This window comes from Cygnus atratus, chromosome 4 (assembly GCF_013377495.2).
Source record: "Cygnus atratus isolate AKBS03 ecotype Queensland, Australia chromosome 4, CAtr_DNAZoo_HiC_assembly, whole genome shotgun sequence".
Lineage (NCBI taxonomy): Eukaryota > Metazoa > Chordata > Aves > Anseriformes > Anatidae > Cygnus > Cygnus atratus.
Genome location: NC_066365.1, coordinates 11381593 through 11393995, shown reverse-complemented (window position 1 = coordinate 11393995; position 12403 = coordinate 11381593). Strand labels below are relative to the sequence as shown.

The 12403-nt window shown below is 40.7% G+C and overlaps 1 protein-coding gene across 1 annotated transcript in view; it reads right to left on the bottom strand.

Annotated features, from left to right (window-relative positions):
* The window catches only part of SNCA (synuclein alpha), a 69430-nt gene extending 57446 nt beyond the window's left edge, over positions 1-11984 (bottom strand). The window contains exons 1-3 of the mRNA XM_035540236.2: positions 11880-11984; positions 9988-10133; positions 3377-3418 (exon numbers count right to left, since the gene is read on the bottom strand). Of these exons, the coding sequence (XP_035396129.1) occupies positions 3377-3418; positions 9988-10108 (163 nt within the window). The 5' untranslated portion in view covers positions 10109-10133; positions 11880-11984. The remainder of the gene's footprint in view (positions 1-3376; positions 3419-9987; positions 10134-11879) is intronic.
* Between the last annotated feature and the right edge of the window lie 419 nt (positions 11985-12403).

Genomic DNA, 12403 nt, shown 5'->3' with positions numbered 1-12403 from the left:
TAGTGCAGTCAGAATAATGTTATTAATCCAGAGAAAGCATGTAGTTTTCATCTACTTCTATTGCTCAAAATAGAAAGCAAAGTTCTCATTTTGGAATGTTCCAAAAGTTTCATGTTAAAAGCTTGTATTACCCAGTTATATATGATAAGCAGGGACAAAGAAACCTTAAACGCCAATAATTTTTGCAGTATGCTATAGTCAGTATTAGAACTTCTCTTTCAATGTTAGCCTTGGCATGGCCTTTGTACACCATTCCAGATCACTTACTCCACAGGTGGATACAAGTAATCGGGCTATAGCACAGCCAAGCTTTACAGAAGCTCATTTACTGTTTCTCAGCACTGTGATGCAAAGCAGACATCAACTTTACAAAGACTTAATGGCTTAAGATCATTAAACAACCTAGTATTTAGATTAATTAGCTGGTATTAACTCCCTGCATTCTGAACTGATTTGTTTGTGTGCACTAAATGCTTTTCCCTTGATACTACTTAGTGTAATCAATAAAACACATAAGACTGGAAACCTATTTTGTTTTTCCTTCTCTTGTTTTTAGGGTTACAGAGCTGAAGGCTTAAAAAGTTGGAGCTTATTTACAGAATCACTCTGGAAATAGAGCTTTGATAATGTTTTTGTATTCATCAGAAATAGGAAAGTAGAGTTTCTCCTGCTAGTATTAGTGCCTTTGCAGATCTGTGCTATGTGTATAGTTTTCTGGATTTATCTTAATGATTCTGATTTCCAAAAGACAGTATCTTACTCTCTGCCCTCTATCCATTTTGCATTTTCATTCAACAGCTAAACTCCTTTCAACCAGTTTAATGGGCCAGAATTATTGAGGTTGTGGCACAATAACCATTATTCTCAAGCTTTGGGTATTTCACTTTGAGTCACCCTTTTCCTAAAGTGGAAGAGGAGCTTTTTGCCTAAAATGAAATTTGCTTAAAATTCTCAGTAACATTGTTACTATTCATAGTTGCAGCACAGAACAGATATGTTCTCCTTATGTTTTGCTTTGTAGTCTGTTTTATATCTTGCAGAACAAAAATTAACATCTTTTCAAAAATTTTGTTCTCCTACCTAAGATTTCCTGTCTTGCTGCACGTATTACAGCAGATCAAGATGGAAGGAAAGAACTTCCTCAGTAAGCTAGCCTGCTACAGAAACCCACCTCTTCAGCAAGTTTCACACATGTGCAAATGGCCTTGACTTTTATTCTAACACAAAGCCCAGCTTAGTCAACATCACCTCTATTAACTTGCTTGCTAGTGCTTTCCGCTGCTGTTCCCACATCTGTGATATGGGATATATATGCCTCAAATCTCATTCTACTGCAATCATCTACTGGTTACAGTAATGATCTCTCTGAGTATTTCTCTTAATTGAGGTTTACCATTATGAGATTTCAAACCTCGTAACAAGAGCATAGATCTGTTTAGCCTGCGGCTAAATTCTGAGGGCCTGTGAGGGATGTTCTGATCAGTTTTGTTACTAAAAATACTATTGGTTTATTTCTCAACTGATTATGTGCATTGTGATATTTTGTACTGCCAAGTTAAGTCCAACTACAGTTGTTTATCCTTGGTATTGGCCTGTGCGAGCACAGATGAATGACACACTGGCTGTACCCAAATCAAAAGAAAGAAGAAATCCTTTTCTAATCCCACTCTCATTTGTTTTCTATTTTCTTAAGGGAAAAACACCTTAAATTTCTTGACCAAGCATCTTCTTCACATCTCTAGATGTCCCATAATCTATAGCAGAAAATTTCACATTCGACTCTATGCACTATGGTCAGCTCAGGTTTTCCTGCATTCTGTATAGGTATAAGACTTCCATTAATTTTGCCACCCACTTATCACTCCAAATTATTGGTTAGTTGTTTCAGTTCATATCTAAAATGAACCCTGCAAATCAATTTGAAATGCAAATTTACTCTTTTTCAGTGTAGAAATGCCAATGAACATATATGCCCAGCATTAACTTCAAAGTTTGAAAGTGTTGCTACTGAGAAATTATGCAGTTCTAAAAAATATATAATATAAAAATAAACAAAACCTTCATAACTGTGACAAATTCAAATTAGTTTATCAAAATTCTGAAATGTGTTTCTTTCCTGTAAGCTATTTCCCTCTTTTCTTCCCACCCAACCAGTTCCAGGGAGACATATTGGTGAGTCACAAGAATCTTTTAGGAATGGAAGGAGCAATGGGGCATGTCCATACTGTCATTGTAGCATGACTTTATCTGAAACCACATTATTTGTAGATCTCAATCAAGGACGAAGAACCAAGAAGAATAACAATGATACTCAGGTATTAAGTTCATGTGGAATTCTCTGCTGCCACGGATACAGTCATAGTATAGTTATACTATACTATAGTTATATTTAGCTATACTAGAGGCAGCCAGCTTAATGGTAGCTTGGGTACAATCATGCAGGCTGCAGATAACAGCAGTGATTACACTGCAGAGGTGCTAATGACTGCAGAGGTGAAACTTCATTTTGCATCACTGTTTCACTGTGGATAGTCAAAAAGACTTAGGCATGGACAAGCTGCTGACACTGCTGTTTGCCTTAACTGCAAACACTGCCAGTGATTTTTCCTTTCTACCCAGCTCTTACAACGCCAACTGTATAGAGGAGGTTCCTTCCACAATATTTTCCCTCCTTCATGTATTGCAGTAGTTCCTGTCTGTTCCACTAGCATCAGTCCTGTCTGACTGGTTCTATGAAGTCCTAAAGCAAAAGATTAAAGTCCTCCCGACATATGTCCAAGTCCCTACACACTTTGTCTTCCACGTTCCTCCTTTAGTGACACTTCTCCACTCCCACCTCCAGATACCGCTGTTCCTCCTCAGATCACAAGGAGACAGACTTGGGCATAGTCTGTCAGAAACCAGGCTTTTTTTCCACAAGACGTTCTTCACAGGAAAAAAAAAATAATTATTTTATGCCAACTAGTTTATAACTTTCTGGCATCGAATATTTTACCTTTGACAATAAACAAAGAACAGAAAGACCCTTGATTTTTCTACTTCTACAAACACATGCTATTTCCTTCTGTTAAGGAATCTGGTTTCATTAGCCTCCTGGCTCATCCTGGTATTGTTTGACTTCAATTCAGAATATTGCTCAGAAAACTCTCCTCACACATAAACAGCTATATTAAATTTACATTTTCAACTGTAAAACATAAAGCTTTATACATTTTTGAGAAAATGAACGTTGCTTTCTGCCTCTCAGTTTGACTACATTTTTCCATCCTTCAAATATTGGAGTGCTGTCAAAGAAATACACCTAAATTTTTAACAGATAAATGGTTGGTTAAACAAAAGTAGGGAAGCAGTTGAAATTGAGAGATAATTATCTTACCTGTTGTGACACCATGAACAACTCCTTCCTTGGTCCTGGAACCTAAACAGAGAACAATATTAGGTTGAAAATACTTGTTCTTAAGTACTGGTAAAGACGAGATGGATAATAGAGCAAAGTGAATAGATAGATTACATACAGTTGCACACAGCATTTCCTAAAATGATTAAAATTAATTCAAGTGAAATTAATTCAAGAGATATTTAATCTAATGGAAAGACCAACACTATCAATGACGAGCAACTGTGTGAATGTAGATTGACTATAGAAATGAGTAACACTGGAAACATTGCTGCAGCTTATTTCTTGTATATATTGACTTCATTGCCATTCTTTTAATAGTCACATTAATTAAGCCTGTCATTCTGCAAACTCACACGGACAACTCTGCACAGAAGTCATCTTACTGTTAACATCCTAATGAGACTCGTGCATGTATTTTTAGAAGATTAGAGCCAAAGTTCCCAGAAGATCCTTATTACTTATTGTAATAACTCTTACTTAGATCTTGGTTTGCAGGGGTTAACAAGCATTACTGAGCCTGTGGAAAGACCCACTGGTTAAAATCATGGGGAGCTTGTAGGATAGCCAGACTTAGAAGGAATCTGAAAGGGACACATAAGGTAGTAGACAGTACTCAAATGTGAAAATGCCACAGGAGTCAAACCCAAGGTCTGCGTAATTCAGTTTGTTTCCTTGTCACAGACAGAACAATCAACATAAAGATTCTACAGACCAAAATCTAGAACTTGTGCTATACTGAGACATAACGTAAGACTTGTGTGAGCAAAGTAATTTTGCCACACTGAAGCCAAAACACATTCTGGAATGCCTATGTGAAAATATCATGACAATTACTTTTTTTTAAAAAACAAACAACAACAACAAAAAAAAAACCAAAGAAACAGACAAAAAACCATAAAAAGTTACCTTATTTATTATTTAACTTTTAGTTTGTATACCATTCAGTATTTCAGACATCATAATTTGTGGTTCTGACTTTACACTTCCAATCTCTATAAAATTTTAGCATTATCACTATGTATAAATATAAACATACACAACATGCTATGAGCAGAAATATATTACAAGATAATAAAAAACCAACAGAAATGTATTAGAAGAAAAAATACTTTTTCCACAATTCTGTATAATACAATTAAACACTGAAATAACATACAAGCTCATTCATCAATGTGTCTTATTTGCTGCTAGTACCAATTTGTAGAGCTTAAGCCATGGCTCTATCAGATTGGTTACAGCATTGAAAAGGCTTTGTTATCTATGAGCAAGAGCATTATTCCGTTATAAAAAATAAAAAATTGTTGCATCAAGTAAAATGACTTCCTGTTCTTTAGCTAATGAAGAGGATAAACATTGAGAAATCTTCCTTCCTCCTTATTTTGATTTTCTCTTTAAAAAGCAGTAGCTTGTTTTCTCTCATTGAAAATATTTACCACTGAACGAGACATTAATTTTATTAAATACAAGGTGCTAATGTCTAAGGACTTGTTTTAGAATTTCGATTCTCAGTCTGGCAGCACCATGAGAGCTGAACAAGCAAAGTACTTCAAACACATACTGGAATACAAGCAGATGACTCGTTCTACCAACTGCTAGAAAGAGACTAAACACCATTTTAGGCTTACAACATGTCTGTTGGAATGTATGACATTAAGGATGTACTTTTTACTTCATTGTTAGACCTGACCAAAATCTCATTCATGTTGTTGAAGTTATTGCCTGCAATCCAAGCCATTAGCAAATCCAAACCTGTGAACAGCAAGTATGCAGTTCCCTAGGGCTGAGATAGTTGAGGTAAGGGACTGATGGTATGACAGAACTCTCTGGGGCCTTCTGCAATGCATGTATCTCCAAGGAACATCCACAATTGATTCCTATCTTGTGTAAAACTGCTATAACCACAGCTAATCTAGAAACGCTAGCCTCTTTCCATTGATAGGCTTTGTTTTAGTGAAAACACAACTAGCAGACCTGTATAGGACATATATATATATGTATATATATATATGTGTCCTATATGTAAATAACCAGCTAAGCAGTGGTCCAGACCTCACAGCATATGTTAGAGCTAAGCATTATTTGTCCCATTACTGCACACTTACGTGGAAGTAGCTGTTTCTCCACTTAGAGCTACAACAGGACCTGTAAGTACATTGGGACTTGACAGAACAGGCCTATAAATGCAACAGCTGAATTTGGTAGGATGGCTTCTGGCCGGGAACAAACGAAAGCTGGTTATCCGCATAGTTTCTCATAGAAATAGTCTTTCATTCTGCCATTTCCAAAACATTGACAATCTTGCTCTTTATACCATGCATAAGAGGAAGATTGCCTATGGCAGGGGGTTTGGAACTAAATGATCTTTAAGGTCCCTTCCAATCCAAATAATTCCATGATTCTATGATTGGAAGAATTAGAATATGGGTAATATAAAGACAAAAAGGGCCTGACACGGACCAGCACTACTTGGGTGAATCAAGAGCAATAGCCGTACATGGCAATGCTACTTTTCCTTGTTATAATACACAATTGTGTGAGCTGGAGGGAACCAAATCCCCATTTTTTGCCTTTATGTAATTATCTAAAATACAACAGTCTCTCTTCACTTCATTATTTATCATGATCAGTATTTATTCCAAAAAAGAAAGCATCTATCAGCAGTTTGGCAGTACACTCATTTCTTGGCCCTCTGAGAGATGACCAGAATATTCCAAGCAAGCCTTTACTGAGATTCAGGCCACTTAGTAAGAGCTCGATGAAGACAGGGAGACATAACCCAAATTAGGGGAAGGCGAAGTTATTGTCTAAGGAAAATACTTGTTCACAAGTACTGAAGCCCATTATTCCACCAGATGGACCTTGAGTCCCGTTGACTACTCCACCAGCTGCTATTACCAAAGGAAAATAAGAAACCTTAAGAAAACAAAGTGCAGCAGAGGAATTTGGATGGTCTTGCCAAACAGGTCATGACTGTACTTATCTACTCTAAGGGCAGTTAATACAGGATATAAGAAATTCTTCTGTTACCCATTCCTCACCTGATAAGCTATTTCTCCATTCTGCTATGATTTATAACAGCCAAAATGATCAGATTGGAAATTTTCATTCCTGAGAACTAAACATGCACTCGGGAGTCAACTGAGCACAAACTGTAGCTCCCCGGTACCAACACAGAGCTCAAATGAATTCTTTAGCAGTGTATCACTGACAGCATGCAAGAGCATTATCCTCACTCACAGTTCCTGGTTTCAAAATAAGCATGGGTAAGCATTGCCACTCTTTTCCTTACCGCATAGCACCAACAAGTTCTGAAAGATACATGGAGATCCAGTTCTGAATTTATGGCACTCATGATCCAGCACAAGACTGCTGAATCGCTGTCCTCCTTTCTAATCAATGACAAGGTGCTTCTTTGACATAGAGAAAAGTCCTGGTGCTGCACTGGCCACTACAAAGCCACTGCATTTCAGCTGGCCAATGCTCAAGTACATCAGCAGAGGAAATTAGGAAAAAGCTAACTGAAAGCATATAACCACACTATAGACTATATTGAACTGTCTGTATTGACTGTATTAGTTTTTTTTAGGTTATTAAAAAGCAGGACAAACATGGTAGGAGGGAAGAAAACAGACTTCTGCATGAAAAAGAGAAAGAATCCACAGTATATCCTTCAATAGACACCCTCAGAGTAGTGAGTTTCCCCTTTGCCAAAGGGAACCTTTTTTCCCCCCACAATGACCACATTTGATTCTAGCTTTTGTTAATAGACCTGTATTATGTAGAAGTATGTTTCAACCTTTTAGTGTAGCCATATAGCTAACCATAACCCAGACAGAAAGGTCCAGATATTTTCATTATTTACTTAAATAACACTCGTAAATTCCTCAAATTCTACTAATAAAATTCCTCCCTTAAATGAGAGACCATCGCACCTCGGGGTGCCAGCAATTTTGTATTTTATTAATTCTTTAATCACAGTGGAAGACTGAGTGTCATGGAGGTGACTGTCAAATCTGAAAATGATTAACAGGTCCCTCTTAGCCCAGTTTTGTCAGGCTCTTCTTTGCAAGATGTCAAGTAGCTTTCACAACAGAATCTGGCTGTGAAATTTGTATCTGAAAATCCACCTACAAAGGCAAGGAGAGAGAAACCTTTAGAAGCCCTAATGCAGTATCCTGTTCCTTCCCTGTGATTATAAAGGGTTTTCACCATTTTTCAGACTGCAACCATTATCAGCCTACAGAACCAAGAGATTATCACATCAGCTTTTGCTAATGCTGTTCAGGAGATGAGTTGCCCCTGCTGTGTGCTAGGGAAGCAGAAAGAGATATACCCAGTTCAGAAATTGAAGGGTGTTCAGGGCAGTCTGAAAATGCTGCTTTGGCAGGGAGCATAGAGCTGTGACCTACTTTCAGCTGGCCTCTGCCAGACCCAAGCCCTCACAGAAGTCCCCTAACACCACTACAACACTTCAATGATTTCTGCTCTGATGTTTGCTCTCCTAGTTTTATTTCTAGCTTTTCCATTTACAGCTGGAAAACCTGAGGAAGCAATAACCCAGTGGGCTTATCTCTGTGGTCCATACCCTGTCGCTGATTGTGTTGAAAATTCCTCTATGGAAGCTGGCTTGCTAGACCCAGGCACACACCCAGACAGATTACCTGCCAGAAATCTGGGGAAGAGCTTCTGATGTGATGAAAGAAAGGCTCTTTTGTCTGCATGACTGAAACTATGCATATAGCTCTTTCCTCCTGAAAAGCTGTCATCTGCTTCGGGAAGGGTCCTTTACCATTACGGCAGTCATATGCACAGACCTCTATTACGGCTTAGGGCTCTGTTGTCTTATTATTTTTGAAATAAATAGCAAGCCTGCCCTCCAAAGTTCAACCTCATAAAAATAGGAAACCTGTTGCCTTTGGGAGGAGAACTAGGTTCAAATGTTACTGTGATCAGGAGAACATGTCAGGCACAAAGATTATTTCAGTACACAATGCACGTTTTTAATACAAAGAAATCAATGACTCTAAAAGCATGTTCAGGAATGACAAGGAAATGAAATTAAACAAAGAAAGCCATACCCTGAAAACTAACTCCACTATCAAGCACAATGTGCAGTGAAAGAACAGCTATTTTGATACTGAAAATGAGCAGACGCTCATTTTAAAATAGACTCATCTTACAACTAGTTTTCAAAATGACTTCCATCTCTGTTGGCAAGAGCACGAAGCTTTGCTACAGCTCAGCAGGAGAAAAGTATATTCTAAATAAGTAGTCCAAACTATCTGGAGCAGAAATAATTTTTTACAGACTGACATTAGCCCGCAAGGGCAGAGGGAATCCTGGAAATACATAGGAATTGAAGAAACCCCAGTGCTTCCATTTAAAAGAAATGTCTCCAGTTTTCAACTCCATTCAACTTCTCTTTGATATGTGTGCATCTCCCTAGGTTCAAATAGCATCCATTACAGAACTGACCTGCTATAAAACCATTAGAGCATAAAGGACCTACAGAAAACAGTATATTTTCCATTCTGTTACAATACAAATTAATTTGATAAACAGAGAAAGAGGTTCCATAATTTTTTTAAATGATCATTTATTCATATGGTTTGGAAGATTCTTTTCCTGTGAATTTTTCATGGTGGCATTTGCAAGAGAGTCTTCTAAAACCTGATACTTGCTAAGTGAAGATGACGATCATGCAGTCAACGTACCAATCTGGGATTTGAAGATTATCTTATCCCTGGCTCTGTACAAAATTCTTGTGTGGCCTAGGTAAGTCAATTAACAACTGCTTCCCATTTTCCACCTTGCTGCCTGGGGGGCTACCTGCTCTACCTCACTGACTGTAAAGGTACTTCTTGGAGGAGCCATGGAAAATAACTGGTATGGATATGCAATATTAAGTACAGAACATTAACTTAAAAATTTGACTTCAGAAGACAAGGAGCTGATACTTTGGTACACAAAACAGTACCACTGAGGATCTGTATTTACGATTTGTGAAAGAAGAGAATAGGCTCCTTTCTATGGAGTGTACACCTTTCCACTTATCTTCATTTTATTCCAGGAAAAGCCATGGGCATGTCTTAGGTTCAGCTCCTGAATTAACCTCTCAAGTTTCTTCTCTCAAAACCCTGCTTAAAACCTATGAATTCTACAGGATTGTTTTTTTTACACTGTTTTTTACCTCTTCAGCCTTAACCTAGCAAATGTATTGGATACAGTGTCAGCTAGTCACCTGTATTGTAAGGCCCCTTCTACAGCACAATCTTGTCCTGGATGCTGCTACAAATACGGCTCCACAGTACAGTCATGCATGGCCAGCAAAACACAGTGACATATGAACCATCAAGTCACATGAGAACCAAGTGACATAAGAACCAACAAGAGAACGCTTAAAAGACTTGGAGCTCAGGAAGGCTCAACTCTCATCTTGTTTACTTTGCAATAGTCTCCTATGAGTTGTTACACATTTTTTTTTTTTTACAGAAGAATAGGTCTGATGAGAATCCAGATCTTTCTTTCAGATGGACATGAAGGTCAGGGTACACCAACCAGCAGCATGAACTCTACTGTCCACCTACCTACATAGAGGACGCCTTCTTTCGTCTTTCCTGCTGCTTCTGCTACACCCTGCTTGGTTTTTTCTGCTGCTGCTACGACTCCCTCCTTCGCCTTGTTAAGTCCTTTCATGAACACATCCATGGCTGAAGAATTTCTTCACACAACACTAGAAAAAAGAGTACACTCTGAATAACAGTTTTTCAGCTGCTTCTTTTTTTTTTCTTCTTCTCAGAAAAGGAAGATTTCATTCAAACTGATTGACATATCCATTATTTTAGAATATTATTTATATCCATATACTATGTAGCTTTGATCTACATCTCTATTAGAGTTTAGAAATACACACACACCTCTCTATATCTAATGTTGCATTCAGTATTTCAAATAAACAGTTAAATAAATAGAAAACCAAGGAGTACAGTTACACAAATCGCCTTTATATTTTCTCACATGCTGCCATAAGTAGTAAGTCAAACAGCACTGCAAGAATGGTCCAAGAAAGGCTTGGGAGTTTCCACAGAAACCTACAGTGAGGTTGCTGATAACAGTGCTGGTTGGATGATGGATTCATTGATACAAGTCCTTTCCTTGCCTACCACCATTTCCTCCAAAGGACAGTTCTGTGCACGTACTGACTGCAAGATTTAGTCCTGTGATTTGATGATACTCCATCTTATCCAGAGGCCAACTTAAACACTAGCAACTTCAAAAACACCCCTTCTAAATGACAAATGTTGATTTGCTATTTTTAAAGAACCTTCTGCTATAACCCAAAAGGACTGGAGCAAATACAAAACGCTGCTTTTCCAGTAACCCAGCAAATTGTGCACAGTCCATGTCACTCTTCTGGAAACTGAGTTTTCCCAAATGTATTCTCCACTTATATCAGGACTGAGAAAAGATTTTACTAAAAAGCAGAAGCAGGAATACACAATTTTAACAGTGCTGAACTAAAGCTAGCAAGGGAGTTCTGCAGCAGGTATACAACCCAGGACTGCATTTAAACTACTAGCTAATTAATAGTAATTAAAACCAACAAGTCAGGGTTCCTTCAACGAATCTATTAACAATAATCCTTTCTCTTCTTCCACCGACACAGAAAGATGTGGTGCCTGCTATTTTCTTTCCTCTGCCGGAGTCCGAGTAGGAGGAATGGATGTCTAGGAAGGCATCTGCGCTGCCGCAGCTTTCTACTAACTTGTGACGAGCATTTGAAGAAAGGCAGGATTAGTGCTCCAGGCACACTGCCCACGGTACCTGTCACCCTGGGGCTGCGGGGCGCCTTGTGCACACACATTTGGGGGCAGGCAGCCCCCATCTCCGCCGACACTGAGGGGTCCCCGGGGCAGCGCCGCAGCCAGATGCGGGGGCGCCCGGGGGCAGCAAGGAGATAAGATATCTATACATAACTATATATCCCTATGTAGATCAAATAACGGACACCTGTGGAGGGAGGGAGGGAGAGGGCAGGGCGTAGCGACCATATATATGTATATAAATATATAGCTGCCTACCGAGGGGGAGGCAGGGCGACGTGACCAGATAGACACCCAGAGGCTTCGGCTGACCCGCCGTCGGCACAAGGTGGCCACAGCGCCCGGCTTCCCTCAAGGATAAATGTACATGGGATTCAAGGATTCATGTTCAAGGATAAATGTATATATGTATACCCACGTACACACACCTATATGCATGCGCGCACACCTTGTACCCACGCACACCTATGGCTGCCCAGCCACAAAAGCTCAGTCCCAGGCACTACCGAGAGGGAACAGCGAGGTAGGAGCGAAGGAAGGGCTCCGCTCGATCGCTCGCTCGCTCCCTCCCCAACCCGACCCGACCCGACCCGACCCGACCCAGCCCAGCCCTGCCCTGCCCTGCCCTGCCCCCGGGCGCTCTCCCCGCCGCTTACCGCCGGGCTCCACCGCCGCCGGCTCCGGGCCGCTGCGAGGAGGCTGTGGGCGGGGGGAGGAGGAGGAGGAGGTGGTGGAAGATGATGATGAGGAGGAGAGCGATGCGCGGAGAGGGCCCCTTCTCAGCACATCCCCGGGGCGGGGGAGCGCGGGCTGGGTCTCCTGGCGCCGCCCCGACGGCAGCGCTGCGGGGAGCGAGTGTGAGGGAGAGGCAGGGCGAGGGGAGGAGAGGAGGGAGGATGCGCCGCGGGGAGGCAGGCAGGGAGCGGGAAGGAGGAGCGGAGGAAGGTAGGGAGGCTCCCCCCCGCCTCCCCCCTGCCTCCAGCCCCGGCTGAACGAGGGTTGCCGGGGGGCGCGATGAGGTAGGAGCCCCCGTCCAGGATCCGCAGACCGCGGGGGGCACGGGAGCAAAAGGGGGAGACCAGGCATCTTGCCCTCTTCCCCCCGCTCTCACCAAAGGCAGAAGCTCCGCGAGCTGTTGATGGCGATTTCAGCAGCACAGCCATGTTTCGCTTCACCGACG